The sequence below is a fragment of the Argiope bruennichi genome, chromosome 3 (genome assembly GCF_947563725.1).
Source record: "Argiope bruennichi chromosome 3, qqArgBrue1.1, whole genome shotgun sequence".
NCBI lineage: Eukaryota > Metazoa > Arthropoda > Arachnida > Araneae > Araneidae > Argiope > Argiope bruennichi.
In genome coordinates, this window is record NC_079153.1 from 51,911,557 (window position 1) to 51,935,794 (window position 24,238).

General features: G+C 31.9%; 1 protein-coding gene across 3 annotated transcripts in view; it reads right to left on the minus strand.

Annotated features, from left to right (window-relative positions):
* The window catches only part of LOC129964143 (uncharacterized protein DDB_G0287625-like), a 28,611-nt gene continuing 4,373 nt past the window's right edge, over window positions 1-24,238 (minus strand). For all 3 annotated transcript variants that reach the window (XM_056078842.1, XM_056078841.1, XM_056078840.1), the window contains exons 2-3: window positions 22,122-23,786; window positions 1-2,168 (exon numbers count right to left, since the gene is read on the minus strand). In XM_056078842.1, coding sequence (XP_055934817.1) covers window positions 2,124-2,168; window positions 22,122-23,759 — 1,683 coding nt within the window. In that variant the 5' untranslated portion in view covers window positions 23,760-23,786 and the 3' untranslated portion in view covers window positions 1-2,123. The remainder of the gene's footprint in view (window positions 2,169-22,121; window positions 23,787-24,238) is intronic.

A 24,238-nucleotide genomic window follows, 5' to 3' on the forward strand; every position in this document is an offset into this window, starting at 1 on the left:
AGGAAATTGAATTCAAATTGAATGTTTTTTTTTTCTTCCAAATTCTTTATAATTCATTCAAAATACTGATAAACAATTTAATTTACAGCCTTATCTAATCCTTTGGTAAACTTAACATATAAGAAATTAAAATAAATTTGTAAAACAAGAAAAATAACTATTTAGCTATACTTTTCATAGCAAGACACAGTGATGCAAATTTTAGCATCAACAGAATACCAAATTTTTGGAAGGCATTTCAACAAAATCTTTTGCTATTAAATCATTTAGTTGTAAAAAGTGAATGTTATAACATACACTGACAAAAAACATATAAAAATTATGACACATACAAAATAATATCTCAAGCAAATGCTAAGATGAACACAACAGGTAAAACTAATTCAAATTAATATAATGAACACATTTTAATTACCTATCCAAGAGCCTCAAAGGAAAGATAATGAAAATATTTTACTCAGTAAGAGATCTGCCAGATAAATGAGATACTATTCATTAGGATTATCATTACATATTACAATTTGCCCTTCAGTTTTTAATTATGATCTCAAATCGACATAATATAATATGTAACAGGTAATTGTATCACCAGCACATGAAGCAATGTGTTTCTTAGAATAACAGAACGAGTTCCAGAAAATTAAAACCTTTCATTTTAAACAGTTTCATAATACAGAACATCAATGGCTGGTAATCAGAAATAAATTTTTCTAAATTAGCTATTTCAAATACATCAGGATCATAAAAAGGGTAATGATGTATCTTGCATTTCTTTGATTATCAGTTTAAGCTGTCTATGATAATGGAGAGTCAATGAAATTTGTAAAAATTTCAATGTTACAAGCTATAACAATCCCACACAGCGTTAGATTTTTTTAAAAAAAATTCCAACTGAAACTTTTTAAAAATCCAATATTGAATTTTTTTTAAATAATAGTAAATATATAATACTGGCCATTTATTAATTAGTAATTCATGATTAATAGACATTCTAAATGTGGCAATCTTCCAAACACATTTACAGAGGAAAGAAAATGGAAATTATAAATCCATTTGAAAATGTTACTTCACAAAAGGTTCGATCAATATATATATATATATAATCAAAAATTTAATGCAACCATTGCAGTTCTTTTTGTTTCAATTGATATAATATTGTTTAAAAACTATCACAACACTTCTGACTGTGGTTTAAAAAGAAATTAATTTTGTCAAAAAATTAACATAAATGTGAAAAATTTTAAAACTTAAAAAAATAATAATAAAAATAAAATCCATCAAAAATTTTAATGCATTATTCTAAAATGGCAACAATAAGAAATCATTTTAGCTATTCAATGCTAAAACGGAATAATGAAACTTTTTTTTTTATATTGCAGATCAAATTAACCTACATGCCACATTTTATCAATGAAATTAATTTAAATGTTTCAAGTTACAATTACACATTCTTCTAGATCTTGATTCTAGAAGAATCACGTTAATTCTTGATGAAAAAGATAAATAAATAAATTCATCCAATGACAAAGAATTAAACCACTAAATAAAAAGAGTTGAATATTACTCACATAGGAGAGTTAAATCTCTTATTTGAGTTAAATGCTTTCACATACATACATGAAAGTGCTTGAGGCTCTTGGATTGCTGAGAATACTCAAGTGGAGAAATAAAAATATCCATTCCTTAAAAAGCTGCAATCTTTCTTACAATGTCTTTGGCCGAGGTAGTGGATTACGCATTCAAACTCAAATTAGTTTAAGCTATTCAGTATTGAATATGCTTTTTTTAAAGCTAAACATTGTAAAAAATTAAAATAGACAAAAGGAAAATAAAACACTAACTTTTCATCAACAAAAGACTTATTTACAAGAAGATAGTACAATTACATTCAAATAATATAGACCTTTTTCTGAATTTCAAAAGCAATTTTTTTTTTTTCAGACACTAGATAAAATATTTTTCTTAGCTCCTTCAAAGGGAACTTTTATTTATATACATTTGCATTCTGAAATATCTTCAGATAAGGCACTTTTGCAGTTACTCGCTTTGAATGAAAAAACACGTATCACAGAGAAATAATTTAAAATATATATACAAACAATACAGATGTAATTGCATGTCGTTCATTTTCGAAAAGGTCTCCTTCTCCTGTTGAATCTTTGTGGCCCCTGAAATTTTGAACAAAAATTTTAAAGCAAATAGTGATGACAAAAATAAGATCTTTCTGATAATAAGATCTCAGATCTTTCTGAGGGAATAGAATCAATTCATTTGACGCTATATGCTACATGACATTTGTGTATGCTACCTAACTGCATATTTTTTTATGCCATTCCACAATCAAAACATACAGGATATTTCAAAATTGTATTGGCACAGCATATTGACATATCATATCAGCATAAGATGCAAATTACTGTTTAATGAATGAGTAACACTGCAACAAATTGCTTTATAATTTATATGATTTTAAAAAAGGAATAAAGAAGTTATTCAATGCACATTTGAATTTTATTTTTCTTAAAAAAAAACTGATTAAATATATAAAAAAATTATCATAAGATTTGGACAATTATTTATTTAATAAAATAAAAGGAAATTTCGAAGATTTTAAGTACTTTTAAATGAAATAATGACAAAAATTTTACCAACTACATAGAATTAAATAACAAGTCCAAGATTTAATTCATATGAATAATCTTAGTATTTTATACTTTCAAAATGGAGAACTTTTTGTTTCTTCAAAGGATAGCATTTGTTTGCAGTTAGTTGGTTTTTATTTTTGCTCAATATATATATATAGATTACAAATGCTGAAATCAGTCATAGGGGAAACAGAAGCTCACAGCAGTAAGGTGAAAATTCTGTCAAGAGAAAATGCTTTATTTTGTTCTAAGTGCAATGTTTCCCACTCCCCCTTCCTTTTTTTAATCATTACAGTTTTATTTCAAAATTCCATTGAAAATATAAAGTTAATTTCAGACATCATTTAATGTCAAAAAGCAGTGACACATATCATTTACTCAGAAAAATCAGATGATCAGCTTGTATCCACTTCCACAGAAATTCTTTAATAGAAATTTTGAAAAAGCTATAGCAATTTCACATGTAATCATTTTTACTATTATTTCAACAGCATTCTCATATTTTTGCAATAAAATTTACTATATATTTTTACAAAACACATTAACAACTTTAATTTTTAACGCACTCATCACCAGAAATGTTCAGAAAATAAAAGCAATGAGTTATGGTAATATTTTTATAACTCACATCCACATTCCCTTTTATAATTAAGAAAAAAAAATGTGTAAAGTACTACAAACAGCATGAAAAACAGCTATTAAAAAGGGTATCAATAATGATAGCAATAAAGATAATAATAATTGCAATATATCTATATATACAGGTTGCCCTGAAATATACTGACGATTTTCAAAAATGCATAAGAGGCAAATGGTTAAGGATTATATATATACATAAATAAAAATACTGCCAATTTATGCAGAAGGTCATAGATATTTCAACTCTCAGTTTTTGCTTATAGTTCAAAAAGTTACTGAGAGATGGCGCTACAAGTCCCTTTTTATCGTTCTTCTGGCATGCAAATCAAAATACGCAACTTCAAAAGATGTTACTGTTTCAACTTTAAAATGAGTGTTCTGTAACTGGACAAGCAGCAGAAAGTTGAACATCCGATTCTGCAGGGAAGTTTCCAAAATGACGTATTCGTTGGAGAAGAGGATTTTTCTTGTTTTAGAATTCCACCGATTCGGGAAGAGTGTAACTGCGACAAGAAGCTTCCAGTGCGAATTTCAAGTAGCTAAGAGTCCATAGTCGATTACAATAAATCAATTGTAGGAGAAATTCAACCGAACAGGTAGAGTTGCGGTTGAGAAAGTCGGAACTATTGAACGATACTGTTCGGCTATTACAAAAGTAAATGCAAAGGTCGTTGTGGAAACAAATGAACGCTTTCCTAGAAAATCAGTTAAAAAATCAATTGTAAGAGAAATTCAACAGAACAGGTAGAGTTGCGGTCGAGAAAGTCGAAACTATTGAACGATACCGTTCGGCTATTACAAAAGTAAATGCAAAGGTCGTTGTGGAAACAAATGAACGCTTTCCTAGAAAATCAGTTAAAAAATTGTAGCTGCATGTCAAGTGAGCAAAATGGTGACGCGTACCATAATGCGTGGGTGCTTAGCCCTTTTCCTGTACAAAATTCAAATACAGCAGCAACATCATACCGTATTCACAGAGAAAAGGAACATGTTAGCGAATGAATTACTGTACATGATTGACGGCGGCAATATTGATATAAACTCTCTCTCTCTCCCCCACCCTTTTTTTTCAGATGAAATACATTTCCATCTCGATGGATTCGACAATAAACGAAATGGCGAATTTGGGAAACTGAAAACCCCAATGTTATATCCAAAATCATTTTATTCTTAAGTGACTGTAGGGGCAGCTGGTTACTAATTATAGATATGGAATTGGATCTGGGGGCACGGCAGTGCCCCCGCCAAGTCGAGCAAAAACAAGCGGCACGGCCGTACCATCCTTTTCTCGAAGCAGTTCAGGTCATTTTCTTCGTCCTATAACTTCGTTGTGAATAAAACTAGAAGCCTGAATTTTCAGTAACCAAGCAGGCATGAAATAAACACGGTATATTTCAAATTTCATTAAATTTGAACCAGTAGTTTCAGAATTATAACTAGTCAAAGTTTGTGAATTTTGTCACTGACTGACTGACCGATCATCAAAATTCTAAGGCACTTCTAATCCAAGCAGACATAGAAGAATGTTCTAAGAATAATAGAATGTTCTAAGTCTAGCAGACATAGAAGCTTCACATTTAGAATACAATTAGTGTATAAATTAAGGAATTCAGTGTATAAATTAAGGAAAAACTAAAATATGTGTGTAATAATGGACGAATCGATAAATTTCTCGAAGTTTCGAGCATTATCCATTTTGTCGGCAAATTCGTCGCCAAGTCTTTCACCAAGCTCTGGGATCACTGGCTCGGCATCCTACAGCATCCAATACAGATTACTGTAAAACGATCTTTCTTATGATGACACTATTTGCACTGGGAAGCAAAATTACAGGTTTGTAACAATATCTAATTCTGAAATAATTCAATTAGAAGCTAAGGAAGCTGCAAATGCAATGGTTGACTTTCAGAGAATCAATCTGGTAGAAGAGCAAACTGATCTTCAAAGTATGATCGCAAAACTTAATGCCGATCAAAAAAGTATTCGATGTGATCACAAATAAAATGGACACAACTGATAATAACGCTGACGTTTTACGCTGTTTTGTGAGTGGAACTGGTGACACTGGGAAGTGCTATTTAACAAAAACTCTGAAAGTTTGGATTAAGACGTATTTAAACAAAAAAGTGGCAGTTAGTGCTCCAACAGGAATAGCTGCATTCAGTGTTAATAGATTGACTATACATAGACTATTGCAGCTGCCTGTAGAACATAAGGAAACACCGAAGTACAAGGCACTTTCAGATGAAGTGCTCCAAGTTCTGAGATCAGATTTGAAAGAAGTAGTGTTATTTATCATAGACGAAGTGTCGATGAGAAAAACTGTAGCTGAAGCTCAAAAAGTAGTACAGGAAAAGAAAAAGACTACATACAAAAATAAGAAAAGGACTATCTATAAAAAGAAATGAGATGCCATCAAAAACATAACTTGTAAAAAAAAAACCAAGTCTCGCAACTCAATTCTTCTATCGTAAAACGTTGTGAGATACATGTAATACCAAGTCGGTCCATTTATTCATTCCCTACTTAAGGGTCCTTCTGTCTTAAGTTATTACGTAATTAGCTAACCTAACAACATCTTATAGTGACCATATCAATATTAAAAATCTTTTACGGTTTAAATAAATAGATTGACTTGGCAATCGCACTAAACAATCTAATTTAATATAATATGTTAATGTAATCTAATTTAATGTAAAGATGCGTTGTGTTTTCATGCGATGGCCAAGTCAATCTATTTATTTAAACCATAAAAGATTTTTAATATTGATATGGTCACTATAAGATGTTGTTAGGTTAGCTAATTACGTAATAACTTAAGACAGAAGGACCCTTAAGTAGGGAATGAATAAATGGACCGACTTGATATTACATGTATCTCATAACTTTTTACGATAGAAGAATTGAGTTGCGAGACTTGGTTTTTTTTACAAGTTATGTTTTTGATGGCATCCTTTATTCTAAATGATACAGCCAACTTTAAAACGATATATTGAAATTTTCAATGATTTTGTGGCACTGAAAATGTTTTAGACGAACCATCCGCAACATCCTAGTTTATGGAAGATGGCACGCATTGCTGACTTTTTCCATTTCTTAGAGTCATACTTTGGTAACCGTGTAATTGCTTTAACTTATCCATGCTTCACAGGAAAGGAAATATATTGGCCAATCAGTGACACACGTACAGCCATTCCATGTTGTATCCAAAAAATTCCAGGAAATGTCTACCAATTTTGTCCTTCGATTACGACTGATGGTGGACATTTCGAAAATATTGTATTGTGAGTTTCATTTATTAAAAGATTTGGGAAAAAATGCGACATGATTTTCAATTATTTCTTGATTTACATGTTCACTGTCTGCAGCGCCATCTATCGACAACTTTTTAAACAAAACCCAAAAAAACTACAGGAGAAAAAAGTTATGCCCTGCCATATGAATTTCGCTGCAAGATTTTTTTTTTTTTTTTTTCTTTCCTTGAACCGTTTTCCTGCTATGAATTTTTGAAAATCATCAATCTATATCAGGACACCTTGAAAAAATGAATAGCTATTTTTTTTATATTGAACCAAATGCAGACAAAAATCTCATTTCAGGGATACAATTTCTCTTTTCAACAACTGATAGAAATTAGAATGCAAATTTAAGTACACTTGCTTCATTTAGTTGATATGCTGTTGAGTAAAATTTTATGAATAGATTAAATGTCGTAGTTCATTGGTACAAGAGCAAAATTTGTCTATACTTCGCTATAGCTCATAGCAATAGCGTATACAGTTATTAAAGTTATGAACATTTAAAGTTAGTATTAAAAATGATAGTTTAAGAAAAAAACATAGACAATTTAAAACAAATAACAAAACAAATATTATCCAAAATGTTTTGAAATGTAATTGAAAATAAAAACAATGTATTAGGAGGAAAAAATCAATCAAAATGTAAGAACGAAAATTCGAAACCCGAATACAAAATTAAAATATTTAAATACACAAAAATAAATAATTACCCGAATAAAATTTTTTACAAATATTAAAAAAAAAAAATCAAACTGATATCAAACAACGGGGAACAGAAAAACGGAACAAATATTGAAGCTTTCTCCGTTTGGTGTCATATTAAATACTTAATCTTATGGGAGAGAAGGTTTTAAAATCAACTCATTGGAACTTTAAATTTTGGAGAGTTGCTGCTGTTCCATAACAAAATGACTTTCTTCAAAGATTCATTCCGATCGTAATCAATGGTAACTGAAAACGATTAAATTTTCTTATTAGTTTTATTCCTGGGAATATCGCTATTAGCATAGCTTCAGAGTCAGAATTAGCATGTATCAGATTTGTCTCATTATTATTATTATTATGAAGTCTTCTGCTACCATTGGGGAATGAGAAACTTCACAGACCAGCTTATTATTAGAAGAAAAAATGTGTAAAGAAGATTTTATCCAAAACTCAGAACTTTCTACATTATGTCGATAATTGTAGGGTTAGGCCATTTAAAATCATATTTTCTCACATGTGTAATGGATGGATTATGTGAGAATATATCAGAAATTAAGAATATATTATAAACTGGAAACTGCTTGTCTATAGGAATCGAATCATTTGGTGTATAGAAAGTTTTATCTGCTTACCCGGAGCGTGAACTTAGAAAAGTAGCTAATGTTTGTAGGGATTTTGTGATCTGCCTAATTTCACAGATATTTACATACTTTTCTGCATAATTAACCACTATCATGATCGACTTCTGCACAGCGGATGCAGATCAGTGTCCTGAGGAAAGAAGTTGTAGAATGCCAACACGCTGACATCTGTAGCAGCGGAAGGGGTTTGGGATTGGTTAGATTTTAGTGGCGCAAGAACCAAGACTGACTCTGTTGCGCTAAGGATATAGTAAATCAAGTGCGTCATGCTGATATAATAAAAAAGTTTGCTATAAATTCTAAAATCCTTTCGTGAATACTGATAGAAAAATCAATCAGAAAAATGTTTAAAATTATGCTCTCAAATCTGAAAGGAAAAACCAGTTAAGAAAGATCACAAACATTAGTCCCAAACGTTAGGTGTAAACTATGTCTAAGAAGTTAAGTGTTGAGCAAAGAACATAAAGAAGTGAACAATGTCGATATAAAGCTGAAATTTAATATATAAAAATCTCGTGTCACGGTGTTTGTGTTCGCACTCCTCCGAAACGGCTCGATCAATTTTTATGAAATTTCTTATGTGTATTTGGTAGGTATGAGAATAGGTCGTAAAGTATATTTCATAACGCTAGGTAATTAGGGTGTCCCTGTCCAGAATTTTTTTTCACTGGGACGATATGCTTGCTGAAGCAGCATTGGGCTGTACAGCAACACAAATTTGTTTACAATTCGCTATAGTATTGACTACATGTTTCCCGGGACGTGCAGACACGTTGTGGGATAAGTACAAAGATTCAATGACTGACGATATATTGCATCGATTTCGTACACGGTTCAACGATCTAACGATTACATTCAGCAACGCTATGTATAATGAAGCATTGATTGCTATCTAGGATCTATGCGTTGTCATTGCCAATTTATCACTCAGTCATTTCAGTATGAGTGCGCCAAATTGAAGTGCATCTGATTTAATGGACACCAAAATGAATCGTGAACTGCAGTACAATACTGCAGAAATGGCAGCGATTGTTACTCGCAATGTCCCACTACTGACGCATGAACAAAAAATCATTTACGACCGCATTATACTGGCAGTTTCGGCAGGACAAAATTAATTCTTTTTTGGATGCACCGGGAGGAACTGGCAAACCATTTCTCATTTCGCTAATTCTCGCCGAAATAAGATCTAATAATGGGATCGTATTGGCCGTTGCATGATCTGGCATTGCAACAACTTTATTGGATAGAGGCAGAGCAGCTCATTTAGCATTTAAGCTGCCATTGAATATTCAAAATAACCCAGACACAATGTGTAACATAAAAAAACAATCGTCCATGGCCACGGTACTGAAAATACGCAAAATTATCATCTGGAATGAATGCCTTATGGCACACATTCTTTTGAGGCGTTGAACAGAACACTCAAAGATATATATATAACTATTCAGCGGCACTCCGTTAATCCTTTCAGGTGATTTCAGACAAACGCTGTCATTCCATGTTCAACGTACGCTGATGAGATCAACGCTTCTTGAAATCACCGCCACTGTGGCGTAATGTTGAAAAAGTCCAGCTAAAAATAAACATGCCCGTGCAAATGCTACAAGATCCATCTGCCTGTTGACACATTCTCGGACCAATTGTTAGATATCAGCCATGGAAAAGTTGCTATCTCTGAAAATCCTGGATTCATAAAATTGCCCACTAATTTCTGCACTATCATTGATTAGGAAAATGCTTTCATTAACTGCATATTTTCCGATGTACGCACACAGTACATAAATCATGCGTGGCTGGCAGAAAGGGCTATTTTCGCAGCAAAAAATGTGGACGTCGACGATTTAAACTTCAAGATACAAGCAGTCGTTGCCAGGCGACTTGGACCATACAAATCGATCGATACAGTTTGCGATGCTAACGAAGTTGTAAATTATCCAACAGAGTTTTTGAACTCACTGGATTTGCCAGGCATGTCATCACACCTACGATTGAAAGTTGGATCTCCGATTATTTTACTTTGGAATTTGAACTCACCACGGCTGCGCAATGGCACCCGATTGGTGACTAAAAAATTGATGAAAACGTTATCGAAGCCACCATTTGAACGGCAAATTCTGAGCCTCAGATGTTTTGCTGCCACGAATGCCAATGATTCTCACAGACATGCCAAATGAATTCAAACGCGTTCAATTTCCTATTAGATTGGCATTTGCAATGACAATAAGTCGCAAAGCCAAACGATGTCTGTTTGCGGCTTAGATTAGGGCACACATGTTTTTCACACGGACAATTAACTATACGTGGCATGTTCTGGCGTGGGCAAACCCTCGAGCGTTTTTGTATAGTCTAAAGACGGACTGATAAAAAATATCGTACACTCAATTGCTCTTCGAAATAAGTATTGATTTCCTTTATTTCATTTTTATACTTTAGGATAAAAAATAGATTACTTTTTTCACTTTACGTTTAACTTTTAAGGGATCACACAATGTATATGTTCATTATGTTAATGAAATACATTGTGTAAAATAAATTGTTGGTGTGTTCTTTATCGGTGATCATCGTCTGCAGCGTTCCATTCCTCTTGCTTTCATAGATCCCATCCCCACACACTTATATACATTCGTTATTTTTTAACTAACAAACAAAATATTCACTAGAAATAATTTATATGGCAGAACAACGTTTGCCGGGCAGCTAGTATTTGTATAAAAAAACACATGAATGTTAAAAGAGTTTAATTATATCAGAAACAGAGCATTATAATAATAATGCCATTAGATACAATCTCAGTGGAAAAATTCAGGGGGAAAAAATTAAGATATAAAAGTTTGTATTTTCTAAGAATAATGCATTCCTTCTTTCTTTTTGAAGTTTAATAGACAGCGGAGGGCAAGTAACTTCGAACATGTTATATTTTAAGTATCATATCATCCACCGAAACTGCAAAAAAGTTCAACTAGACATCTGCATCTGATCCCCGAGATAGGAAGAGATTTGCTTCTTCTAAACACGAACAGAGATCGCAATGCAGTGTCAACAGAATGTGATATTGTTTGAAGACATCCGTTATTGTATTTACTGTGGATAATGCTGATGTGGAAATTAAATCAGGCAAGGTTGCCTAAAATTTCTTTTCTTGCGCTAGTGATATTTGTTTTAATTCAAGACTTTTTTTTTTTCCCAGTTAAGAGTTGAAATCCTTTTACATCAGGTGAAGGAGCAGTAGCCTCACAAATTGCTACAATAGATAGAGAAGAGGGATTTAGACGGTTAACCGTATGAGACGTTTTGTAGTGAAGTCGGATAGTTTCGAAACAATACAAGATGATATATGAGCTGGGCCTTATTGAGTAGATATGGTAAAAAACTTTTTTATGGTAGAAGCAATTATTTCCAGCTACAAGGATTTCAGATTTTATGAGCTTACTGACTACGGGATAAGAAATTTGGTTTTTGAATTTTGTAGAAATAATTTCTTTTTCTTGTTTCCAGATGGCACAGTTTCGAGAGTGCAGTCGGTACTATCATGGCCAGCTTCTGCACAACTGGCAAGGTCAAAGTTCCATGCAAGAAAATTTAAAATGCCCAAAATGTTGAGACTTGATGCAAATGTTGCAGTGCAACAGATGCAGAATGTAGGCTCTCATAGAGAGGCCCTAATACTCAGCTTTTATTAATTCCGGTAATTTAGCAGAACCGAAGGCCAATGTTAAGTATGGCCAATGTAAGCGTTCAGAAACTAGTTATCTATATAGATAAAAATACACCTGGATTATATTAGATATTACTTGGATTTTTAAAATTTTTGGTAAGCTTTTTGAAACTTTCAGTAATTTTCTGAAGGATATTATCCCTCTGGATGAATTTAATGTTGGATGGGGACTAATCTGAATGAGAATTATAGACTTTATTTAAATAGATCTCACGGCAAATGTTTCCAGAAATGGCATTTTCCATAAGAAAAAGGGAAACATTATGAAAAGACTTGAATTATAAAACAGATTCGATAGTTGTTATGCTCAGGATTTGAAGCATTGCTGCCTACTGAAGGAAACCTCCTCCTCCCCCATAAGACATTGTTCAGATTCGGGCCGACAAGTTTGCCCGTTATGAAGTCAAACGAGGGAATGCAGTCGCCTGTTCCGGGCATCCCCAGCCTCAACGCTTGAATTAGTTCTATCCGAAACCTGTACGCTCAGTCATGTCCGGTGACAGTAACTACCCTCAATGCCTAACCCCTCTCCTCAGCAGATTAACCATTCAGGTGATTAGCTACCAGCTGAATCGATATACCGGGGATAAACAGTGCACCACCAATTTAATGGATCGTCATGCATGGTGTTTTTGGCTGTCCAAGAGAAGCAAAAAACAAACAGAGTGGCAACAACTTCTTATGGAGAGCTACCCGGATGGCAGGAGAGGGATGGAAAAAACAAGTGGAAAGCAGAAGGTGAAAGGGAGTATAAACTTGAAAGGAGTAGAGATCTCTAGGAACCTCAGAAATGGAACAACGTACTCATCTATAGAACTGAAACTGAGCCTCAAATGGGAAGAAGTTTGGGGTTATAAGATCGAACAGAAGTACACATATACTCCATTTTAATATATTACGACAGATGGAAATGTTAAAATCAGATTCTCAGTGTTTAGGAGATGTCCATCGAAACATATAGATAGATACACAATACATGGCTCACTCCCTAATCTTGCAGTTCTTTAAGATTTTTTTTTTAATAGAACTTTTAATTAGCAATTTTCCACAGGGAATACCATTTTGACAGAATTCAACAATGTACGAGGAGATATGGTAAAAGGAATATTTAAAAATTTCGACAAGCAAATCACTAGATTGAAACCTCTTGGTGCTTTTAACACTGCAGATATTAACAATTAAGGTTTTCGCAACTAAGAAAGGAGACACGGAATCAGTAATGAGCCTACATAAAAGGGCGCCCAGGGCAAATACCAAATCTGCGCTTCTTTCCCTCTTTTCTCTATGTATGAGATGCTACACTTAATTTTTCTGAATCTTTATACCGAAGAGTTCAAAAATTTTAAATGCAATTAAATTTAAATAATAATTATCAAATATTTTGGAATTAATTTAATTTAAATATTACAAATAACTTCACCGAGAACGTTAATTATAGACAACCTTTGAATATAAAAAGTATCAACGGAAAATCACCAAACTGTAACAAACGTTGAATGCAAGAGTTTCCCAAAAACAGTATGAGGGTTGGATGAGTGCCATATTCCACAGTTATGGGTGTTGACTTGGCCAGATAAAGTAAAATGCGCTTCATCAGTCCACAAAATCTTTCGAATCCATGATTCGTCTTCATCAATATTGGCAAGAATGAAGTTGGCAAAATCAATTCTTTGTTGTAGATCGCCTAGTTGCAAGTGCTGCAAGATTTTAATTTTATATGGATAGCGTCTTAAAATGTAGCGCAAGACTTTGCGTACGGTCGCCCATAGTTTCGATAAAGTCCTTGCTATACTTCTAGCGCTTACAGGTCGTTAATCCATTAACCCTGAATCAATTGCTTCCCATATCTCTTCCACAACTCCCCGATTCACAAATCTTTCTCTAGTTCCAGGGAGCACTCGTGTAGCTTCAAATCTATTAATCATTTTCTTTAAGCCATTCACAGACATCTGTCCTTTTCTCAAATCTTTAAGACGGCGACATTCTTTCAAAGCAGCACTATAATTGCTATTCTTTTGGTTATAACATTTTATTAACAGAGCACGTTCTACCTTTGATAAAGTCATGGCTATAGCTCAAAGTAACATGACTTTTATCATCATAATGATTTTAAAATTGAAGTGGTATTCATTTTGACATAGTACAGAACAAAAACAACGTTTTAATCATCTACAGGGCCATCTATTTTTTAAAAAATGAACTAAAATTTTTTATTTTGTAATTTATTTCTCTATGTTGTAAATATAATATATACCAAATTTTTTCAACATACTCCAAGCAGTTTTTCTTTTACAGCCCTTCAAACACCTGCACTTTAATTATAACTACCTTCAAGAACATAACAAAATCTAATACTTTGATCCAATAATATTAAAGACTAGTTTTGAAGTTCGGAGAAAGATTTTGAAAGCACGACTGTAATATACTTGACCAGCTACACTATCCTGCAAAATTTCCCATCACACTTGCGTGATGATATTGAATCCTCACATAGAGGGTGGTTGTAATTAAAGAAAAGAATGTGGAAGAAATCACTACTGCCGTGGTAGAAAAAGTGTTCAATTCCCAATGCTTTTCAATAAGAGTGGTGCCACGCGATTTGTTCATCCCTTGGACTACGGCACGAAAGATTCTGCAATCACTTCAAAGTGATATTCATATGTTTCACATGGTTCAAAAACTGCACTTTCAAGACTTGGAACAAAGCATTGATTTTGCCTACTGGTTTCGGGTCAGAATAAAAATTGACATGCAAGACCTTGAAACATTTCGTGATCAGATGAGGTACATTTTAACCAAGATAAAGCAGTGAAGACTCAGAATCGTTGTAAATGGGAGTACTGCATGTCCTAACGTGAAGCTTGAACAGCCCGGACATTCTGATTACATAACAATATAATGTTGCTTTTGCTGCTGATTTCTTTCTTAAAACCCTCTTTTACTTTCTCGTATACGTAGTATAGAGAAAGTATTATGATCACCAAAAAATTCGAATTCCAGAGTTTGATGAATCTCCCCGTTTTAGACCACCCCGAGTTCGAAAAACAGATTTTAGGAAAGTGTCCGTCTGTCTGTAACAATAACTCATAAACGCTTTGAACCAGAAAGATGAAATTTAGTAAGCGATCTTTACACCAAATTTGTAGATTGTTGCAGTTTTCTTCTCCCTTTGGCCTATATAATGTATAAACCAAACTTCAATTAATTATGTCAACCAGAACGACTTCTACACACATCTGACAAAGCCACTTTAATTTAAACCTCCCTGTATATAACGGAATATATATATATATATATATATATATATATATATATATATATGATAGACGGATATGTTTAAACATGCGATATGGATCCGGGATATGTTAACTCCGTTATGCGACCATCGTTTAACGGGATATGTTTGATAGACGATGGTCGCTTATCCTTAATCCTAACACCTAGATTGTCACCAAACTATTATGGCTCTCAAAGGGCAGCTTCACATCTAGTGAGTGATACATTTATTTTTGAAATATTATATAAAAATTGTACATGCATAGGGAAAATAGTTGGCGAGACAAACAGTTCCAACAAGCTGCTACTAGATTAAATGGATTTTAAATTCACAAATTGCATCAAATTACCACAGCAAATCCAAAACAGAAGTTGGTTTGTACTGGCGCAAGTGTCATGTTTGGCCATATTACACCAAACATACCAAAAGCAGAAATCTAAGAGCAAGCCAAATTGCTTTTATCGATTGATCTATTAATTTCAACGGCGCAAGAAACAACCATCATTTTGGTCAAACACTTACAAAATAGCTGAAGGCAATAAAAGAATTTAATGTGAGGCTATTGAAGTACCCCTCCCGTTTCCACATACACCGTTTTCAGAACGTGATAACTAGTCACAAAAGAGGCATTTAGGTGTATAGTGTGTTAGGTATTTAGGTATAGTTAAGTAATTGCATACAACACGATCAGATTACTTTTAAGGGAGGAAATATCAATTGTAGAAAACTGAAAAGACATCTAGTGCACATAATACCAAGAATAGTTTGCATAAAATATAGACTTGTTTGATAATAATTTCTGAAACTGTAATATTATCAGTAGACTGCGTATTGAATGAGCAAAATTGTCTTGCAAGACAAGAAAATAGAAACTAATATGTATTTGGCATGTTTGGTGTATTTGAGCATTGTGCAAATAAGTATGGAAAGTCATTTTTTTTACTATATTACTGTACAGAACAATACATTAATCAATTGGTCGCAGAACAACGTTCTAACAGACGAGACTGATAGATAGTACAGAGATAGTTTTAATTTGCAATAAATGTAACGGCAAAATAAGGACAGCTATATCAAAACGTTTCGATGGTTGTCCTAATTATTTACAGAAGATAATTTTTATTATCAAGGAACTTTAAAGGAATATTAACTGACTAGTTAAAATAGGAATGCCAAGACAATCAGAGGATGCATTAGGCTTCAATCATCCTTAGAATAGCAAAAGAAAGATGACTAAAAACTGAGTTCTCCCCCAAAAGGCACATTCGAACAATCATGATTAAATTAAGCATTAATTAGTATTGGCAAACATTTTTATATTGCATGTAAGGGACATTGGGAAATAATGCAACTTCATCATTTAAAAACTCCAACTGACATTTCATCCCAACATAAAACAGATGAAAGAGACATGTTTTATGCGTAAGAAAATGCACAATAGACAGAACATTTATAACTGAGCAGTAACATCAAATATACAAAATACCACAACCACCGATAGACTGTCTACCGGTGGTCGTGTAAATACTCGGAGATGAATTTTCAAAAACAGGCTAATTGGTCCTGTATTTTATGAATATATGTTAACAGGAGTATAATATTTAGAACTTCTGTAAGGCATAATATCCGATGTACTAGAGAACTTGTTACATCTAACACTGAAATGTATAGTTTTCAACATGATAGTACTTTTCTGAGAAACACATTAAATATAATGTAATACTTGGTAAAATATTCCAGAAATAAAAGTCGCAGAATAGGCTTAAAATGACTATTCTACCAACATTGCAGGATGAAATGCTTGATGCATGTCACCTGCTAAGTAGCCTAATGTGCAATTCAGTACCCAGATGTGTATTTTGAATAATGGAAATTTCTTTGAACAAGAAAGGTGAACAAGCCTTGGGTCAAATAAATATTGCTTCCTACTGTTTAGGAGAGAGAAACATTTCGTGTCTTACGACCTGGTAGTACTCTTTTTTAAAAATTACAACCAGTCGCCCTGTTACCACAGAACTAAGCCATATAAACAGGGCTTATTGTGACTGGCTATTATGCTCATTAACTATCCAACTTTTGCATAAACCTAGTAATACTGTAAGACATTTCATCATATAGGGCATAGCCACTTCACTGCCCCTACATAACATATATAATTGTCACCATTATGGGAATGGTTAGGGCACATGGATTTTAGTGGATTTGCATAAACAAAAAATTTATTTTGAGCAATAGATATACACCAAAAATATGCAAATGCAAATTTTTGCAACACCATCACTTATCAAAATGTGCGCATAAAAAGTTTAATATGTAAGACAAAAATTTATGCAGCATTTTCATCTCTCAAAACTAGTTTTGTTAGGAAGATTGTGCATTGTTATTGAAATTCTTATAAAAAAAAAGAGGATTCTGCATCAGCAGTGACTTAACTGTTTCTGATGACAATTTGAGTTTTGAGCATTATAACCAATGAAGCATTTATTTATTACCCATAAAATCCTCCAGAAATACATGCATAACTTCAATATGATTCTCACATACAATTATATTTTTGATTGCTAGCTTTTCTTCTAGCATTTAAATTGCACTCTAAAAAGCCACAGTAAAAATGAAAACTTTTTAAAATAACAGCTTAAAAATACACTTTACCAATACTATTCAATTTTCGGTTTAGTAAAATAATAATAATAATAAATGTTAATTTGATGCTACTTAATTTGTAATAAATATTGTGTTAGGTACACTTCAATTTTCTTTAAATAGGAAAGCAGGAGCCATCCATTACACATAATTTAATATTTCAATTTATTTTCTATTGTTGTTTATATTAATCATAAATCATTCATTTAATGCTTCAAATTAAATGTAGGAAAAAATAAAAAGGCAATTGTAAATAATTCCTTATGGTTATTTTTAGTTTCATTAATCATAGAATCATTTAAAACCTTCTAAACATATTAAAATTGCATTGATGATAAAAAAAATTCAATTTCAATATTTTAGAAAAAGACTTGAAAAGTAAAAAAATGATATTTTAACTATTTTCAATAAATGAACCAATATTTTCTTTTTCTTGGAAAATAATCAGAACATTTCCCATCACTACTTGGAATATCTTCTAATCAAATGAAGTGCAATTTTATCTGCATCATTCTAAAATAAAATAACAACACCTTACACCTATAGCCCATGAACTGCAAATTTTTTTTTGCTCAATTTGATATCTAATATTGAACTCTCTAAAAAATGATACAGTGTATATTTTCACCATAGTTTATTTTTCGAAGAGTAATCAGCAGTTTAACTATTTCAGTATCATATTTATTCCCAAGACAATGATATATTGCACTAAAAGAAAACAAAGCAGTTCTGATACAGTAAATTAGGCAATATCTTGAATTGATAGGTAAGATCTTCATGTAAGGCAAAGCAGTTCTATAAATTAAACGTGACATTAAAGATGTTCTTAAGATTGGACTATTAGCTGTCACATTTACCATACATAACTTGTTTTACTAATCACAGCAGCGAATTGACTATCATAGCTACTCTACAGACCATTTTCACAAGTTTCCCACTATATTCCGATAATGAGATTTGGCTCACAATTATTTACAAGCCGGGAATCACACCATAAATAAAGGGTTCATCATTATATAATACAAAAATGTGAATATGAAAGCAAGAGGTTGGATTTGCCACATTTGAAACACTTTTTGCAAAATCAGATCTCTTTTAATACTAAAAGAGATTGCAAAAATAAAACTCTTAAAAAGACAAATTTTTTAAAACACAGATCAAAGATGTTGGAATAGAAGAAGCTTCTGCATCGTTGAAAATAACACCAGGTTGCACACCTGACCAGCAAACCTCCATTTCAACAGCATGGTCTACCAAGCAGAGTTTCACAGCAGATAAGTGGCTATCAACTTTAACGTCCCCAAAAATTTAAAATTATTTAATAAATAAATCCTTTCACATTGACAATACATTGTATACAATAGCAACCTCTAATCGTAGAAGTGCAAGATAAATGGTTTGAAAAATCTTCAAACTTCAACAATTTGCCGCCACTCAGCAAGCACAATGTGGTTCATGCAAGATGATTCTTCCCCATACTATAAGATGCTTTTGAATTTCTGGATAAATACTTCGAGGATAAGAGTTGTATTGAACAATTCAACAGTTAAAGAAGAAGTCATGGACTGGCCTCTGTATTCACCAACCCACACTTCCTTCGACTACTTTCCATAGGCACACTGAAAGACATTGTTTACTGCAATTCTTTAACACTCAACAAGCAGGAGGAGCCTATTTGTCAAGTTTGTGTATCAATTTCTAGTGACATACTTTTAGAATATCACTGGCCATTTCACTCCTTGCTTGTTACATGTGCGTTGCGTGAATATTTTGAATCACTTTTGATATGACTGCATTGAGGATTTACAAGTACAACCAACTTAAAAGTCAGTGTATCCAAGTCACTTATTTTCAAAGATAGTTCTTTATGAAACACTCTATAAGAACTTCCGCTGAATAAAACTAACTTTATTATCATATTAATTGTAATCATCTAGTACAGCAAATAAAAAGGAATTTCAGCTATCAGAGCATTGTGATTATAAAACTTGCAGCCTATTAAAAATGAAAAAAAATTTATATGGAAACTGTCTTTTTCCAACACAATATAAGAAGCACCAAAACATGCTAGACTGGATGATTAAAATCCGTGCATTCACAGGAAGTATGCTAAAATAACTATACCATAAACAGTAAATACTGGTGAAGGATACCAACATAATAGATACAGATCAGGAAATTGGAATTTTTTTCAATCATTCAAGAGTATGAGTAGTCACTTTTGGAGATCAACCAGTGCCAGGAAAATATTGTTATATTTAATTCCAGTGAAATCACTTTCACTCAATTTTATATCCATGATTCTGTCTCATATCTGTGATTGTCACATAATAAAACATTTTCTTTTAATAATTTTACATATTTTTTGTTCATTCAGGAAATAAATTTTCTTAATGGTAAGCAATCAACCATGACATTAAAAATGCAATTCACCTCTTTAATTTTCACAGTATTGCAAACTTATTTTTTATTCATCCTGTGAACCACACAGCTTCCTTAGCTTTCAACAATGGAAGAAAACATTGGAAACAGTTTAAATTTCAAATTAACTAAGAAAAAAAAAGTGAAATTATCCTGATTATAAAACTGATATCATTAAGAATTTTTTTTTTTAATTTTAAAATGACAACCATATTTGTGCTGCTGTATTAATTTTGAAAATTATCATGGAAAAACATCAAAATTTTGCCTAATTTTTAATTAGAACTAAAAAAAATCACCTTGTGATTAACTATTTTCCAAAATATATATTTGCCAAGATCAAATGGCCTGTTCTGTAGAACATCAACACATACTCATCTGTATTATTAGTGGAAATTTTGATGTGATACAGTTACATGTATTCTTACATACACACACATTTCTAATAATTTCATGACCAAAATGAAAAAACACAAATTATGTTCTTTCACAGTTACTTATTTCTTAGTTTAATTTTTTAAAATAATTAAATTTAGTTCACAATTTTAATTTTTATTCATTGGAAGTTCCAGAATTTATCAAGATTGCATTTTTTTAATAGCAATCAATGTGTGTGTGCACGCGTCCGTATGGTTTGCATTTTGACGAGTACTATCAGCAAAATATTTTGATCCTTTAACTTTGAAGTATTATAAAAAAAAAAAGTATAAAATTGATCAGAGCACATGAGAAACTACTAACAAAAAGAAAAAGAAAAAATCATGGAACATAAAATAAAAATTGGTAAATGGTCCAGTTTTCAATGAATTATGCTACAATTTTTACAAAATGAACCTCTATAGGTATTAAAAAACACTACTTGCATTTTTGCACATACAGAATGAACTTTATTTCATTGTCTCATAGTATTTAAACTATCAAGGTGGTTATCCCTTATCTATGATAAAACACACTTTGAAGATTAGAACCATGAGAGTGAGTAAAAATAGATATAACCTACTTAATTAATGCAAAATATTCCCATTTCCCCCATCTATTTTTAGACTGAATATAGTAATACTCTAATGTTACATTGTATGAGAGCGTGAGTGAGTGAGTGTGTGTGGGGGAGGGAAGGGGGGAGGAGCGTCACAACATTTAATATCAAAGAAGTTTCATGACTATTATGAAAAATTTCCATATATAAGAAAGATCACCACTATCAGAATCAGATTAGACAAAAGATAGACAAGCTTGTGTACCAGAGTGCCATATGAAAGTGGATACGTTGAAATGGAAAGTGCAATTTATCAAAAGTGATACTAAGTACTATGATTAAATATTTATTACACTGACTATTCAACCAAATTTTCATAAAAACCATGTGAAAATAATAATGAAAACATTATATGGGTTGGTTTAATAAAGAACATTTAGGTTCATATATTTACAATAAAGTAGACTTTTCTTAATTTGCATTTGTATCAATAGATAATAGATGCATTAACAATAATATATATAGTTTATATTTAGATGAATATAAATTATTAAACAATATTTCAAAAATTATATAACTAGCCACCTTTAGAAAAAAACTTGAGTGTCCAGAATATTAGAATTTTTTGGCTGTTAAGTTACCAATACGGGGGGTGGGGGATGCATTTAAAATTTCACCTTTTTATTTGCAGCACTGAAAAATAAATTTAAATAAAAATAGTTTACTACTAATTACTATATGCAATTGAAGGTTTGACAGAAAATAAAATTAGTTTGAATTTCATGATAATAATAAAAATATTGTTACACATAATTTAGTATATTAATTCTTAAAAAAATAGATTTTTTTCCCCCTTATAAATGAACTGAACATACCGAAAACTTAATTTTTTTGAGATTGTAAGTGATAGTTTAAAAATCAGTTTTCTGAGATAAAATTGTTGAAAGATCTAGCTGAAAAACACTAAAATTTCATTAATGTTTAAATAACTTTTGGGTTTTGATTTTTTGCCTTGAAGAGTACATATGCCAAATTTCATTCAAAGCTCAGACAAAAACTGTAGATTTAAAAGGCATATAAAACAAACATTTACCTTTACATTATATATATATATATATATATAAAGTATTATACATATAAAAAAGTAAAATACTTACTTTGTTATTAATTCCTCCTCTATTCTGTCTGTTATTTGTATTTTTATACATAGTCCATTGTTTCTTTGTCCGTTGTGTATTTTTAGTACGGATATATGGCCTGTTCAATCTTCTCACTAAATTCGGATTTGATCCTGGAGAAGAAGAATTTGCAGTAGATACAGAAAATCCATCATTTTGAAAATCTCTTTGGTTGTACACAATAGTTGAATTATTTACATGAATGAAAGATTCTTCTTCTGGATTTTGACCCAAATTGTTCATGAAAGAAGTCTCTTGTATACTAGACATTTGGCACTCATTATAATTATTTTCACACAAATCGTCATTCTCTATTTCCATATAATCACTTTCATATTGACTAACTCCAGCAGATGGCTTTTCAAATTCCACATAATTTGTATTATAAGAATCTCTTGGGGTCTTTAAAAATATATTATTATTATCATTTGGATAGTTATGATCTAAATGTTTATAATTATTCCAATACTGGTTTTCATAATTATCAACTGAATTACCAGAATTCAGGAACCTACTATAGTTTGTTTCACTAGTATCTCTAAATGAATCATTTCTAGAATCATCTGTGCTATTGGGATGCTCATAAGAATCGCGTGAATTTTGTATGGAAATTTCATTGACATCTGCATAATTATCAAAATTTTGTTCTGGAATCCTTCCATAATTACCATCATATGAACTTACTTGCATGGAATTATTTTTGGTATTTGAAATAAAACTGTTTTGATCACCTATATTTCCTTCATCTCTAGGAAGCAAATTTGTAGTATGAGGCATATTGGATACTATTGGGATATTGAGGCATACTGGACTATCACCCAATAAACCTTTTTTTACCTGATGTCTTACAATGGGACCTTCAGTGAATAAGTCAGAATTTTGAGGTGGACAAGTAAAGTCTACATTTGGAGCAGAAAATGTACTACAAAATCTGTTTGAAGGCCAGGTATATCTAGTTGGTGGTGGAAAAGAAGGACAAGGAACACTAGGTATTCTATTTGATAATGGTGGTCTATGATGATTGTTTAAAATTGGAATATTTGGTCCTCCAGTAGGTCTCATATTTCTTTCATAAGCACTATTGTTAGGAAAATTATAATTATTACTGCTTATCCTGGGAGGAAATGGTTGTTGAAAGGTATTAAAAGGCACTTCTGAAGTCAGAGAAGTAGCATTAACAGAGAAAAATGCTTGTTTTTCCCAAGGTTTGTGAACCCAAGGTTCAATATTTGAGACTGATGGAGGTTTTCTTGATCGTTCAGAGTGAAATTTCTTATGGGGAGGTTTTGGTCGATGATTATTATCTTTTTGCACAGGTTTTTGATTATGCTTCCTTCTAACACGATTCTTGAGCAGAGTGTTTGTTTTTGCTGGAACTTCTGGTTTGCTCACCACTGGAACCTTCACTTTTGGCAATTCAGGAATTAATTTCTCTAACACTTCATCACCAGGCCATTCTTCTCCTTCCTTAGTTCTGTCAAAAGTGGCAAGAGTATATGTGGTTTCACCAGGCTTTTTTATTTCATCTGGTCTTCGAATAATTATGACATTAATTTCATGATTCAAACCAGAAGAAGTAATTTCTTCCAAGCTTCCATCCTCTGGAGGAGGTTTCATTTTTGACCACACTTCAAGTGATCAAAACTAAAAATTAAAAACTTCCATTTAATTTTTATTTTATCTTATAAAAAAAAGCACAGTATCAAATAATAATAAAGTAACAGTAAAAGCAGTACTGAATTATAATATACAAAATATTAAAATTTATCAAAAATTTAGACAGCAAAATGCTATATATTTAAGTTATAAACCTGATGATGGTAGAAAAGTACAGAATGTTAAATTAACAAGGTAATTTTTTAAGAAAATTACCAGATACAACATTATATAAATGTGATTCCAAATTTACTTCCTTCCATATATAAATACGATTCAAGAGAAACAATCATGAAAAATTGAGAAGAGCTAAACTCATTTGGAGATAGAGAGTAGATATTGAAAAAAAAAAAAATGACTTGGAAAAAGTATTCTTTATGAAGTAGAAGTATGGTACCAATGTAAGATTAAACTAACTAATTAATTAATAAAAATTTAAA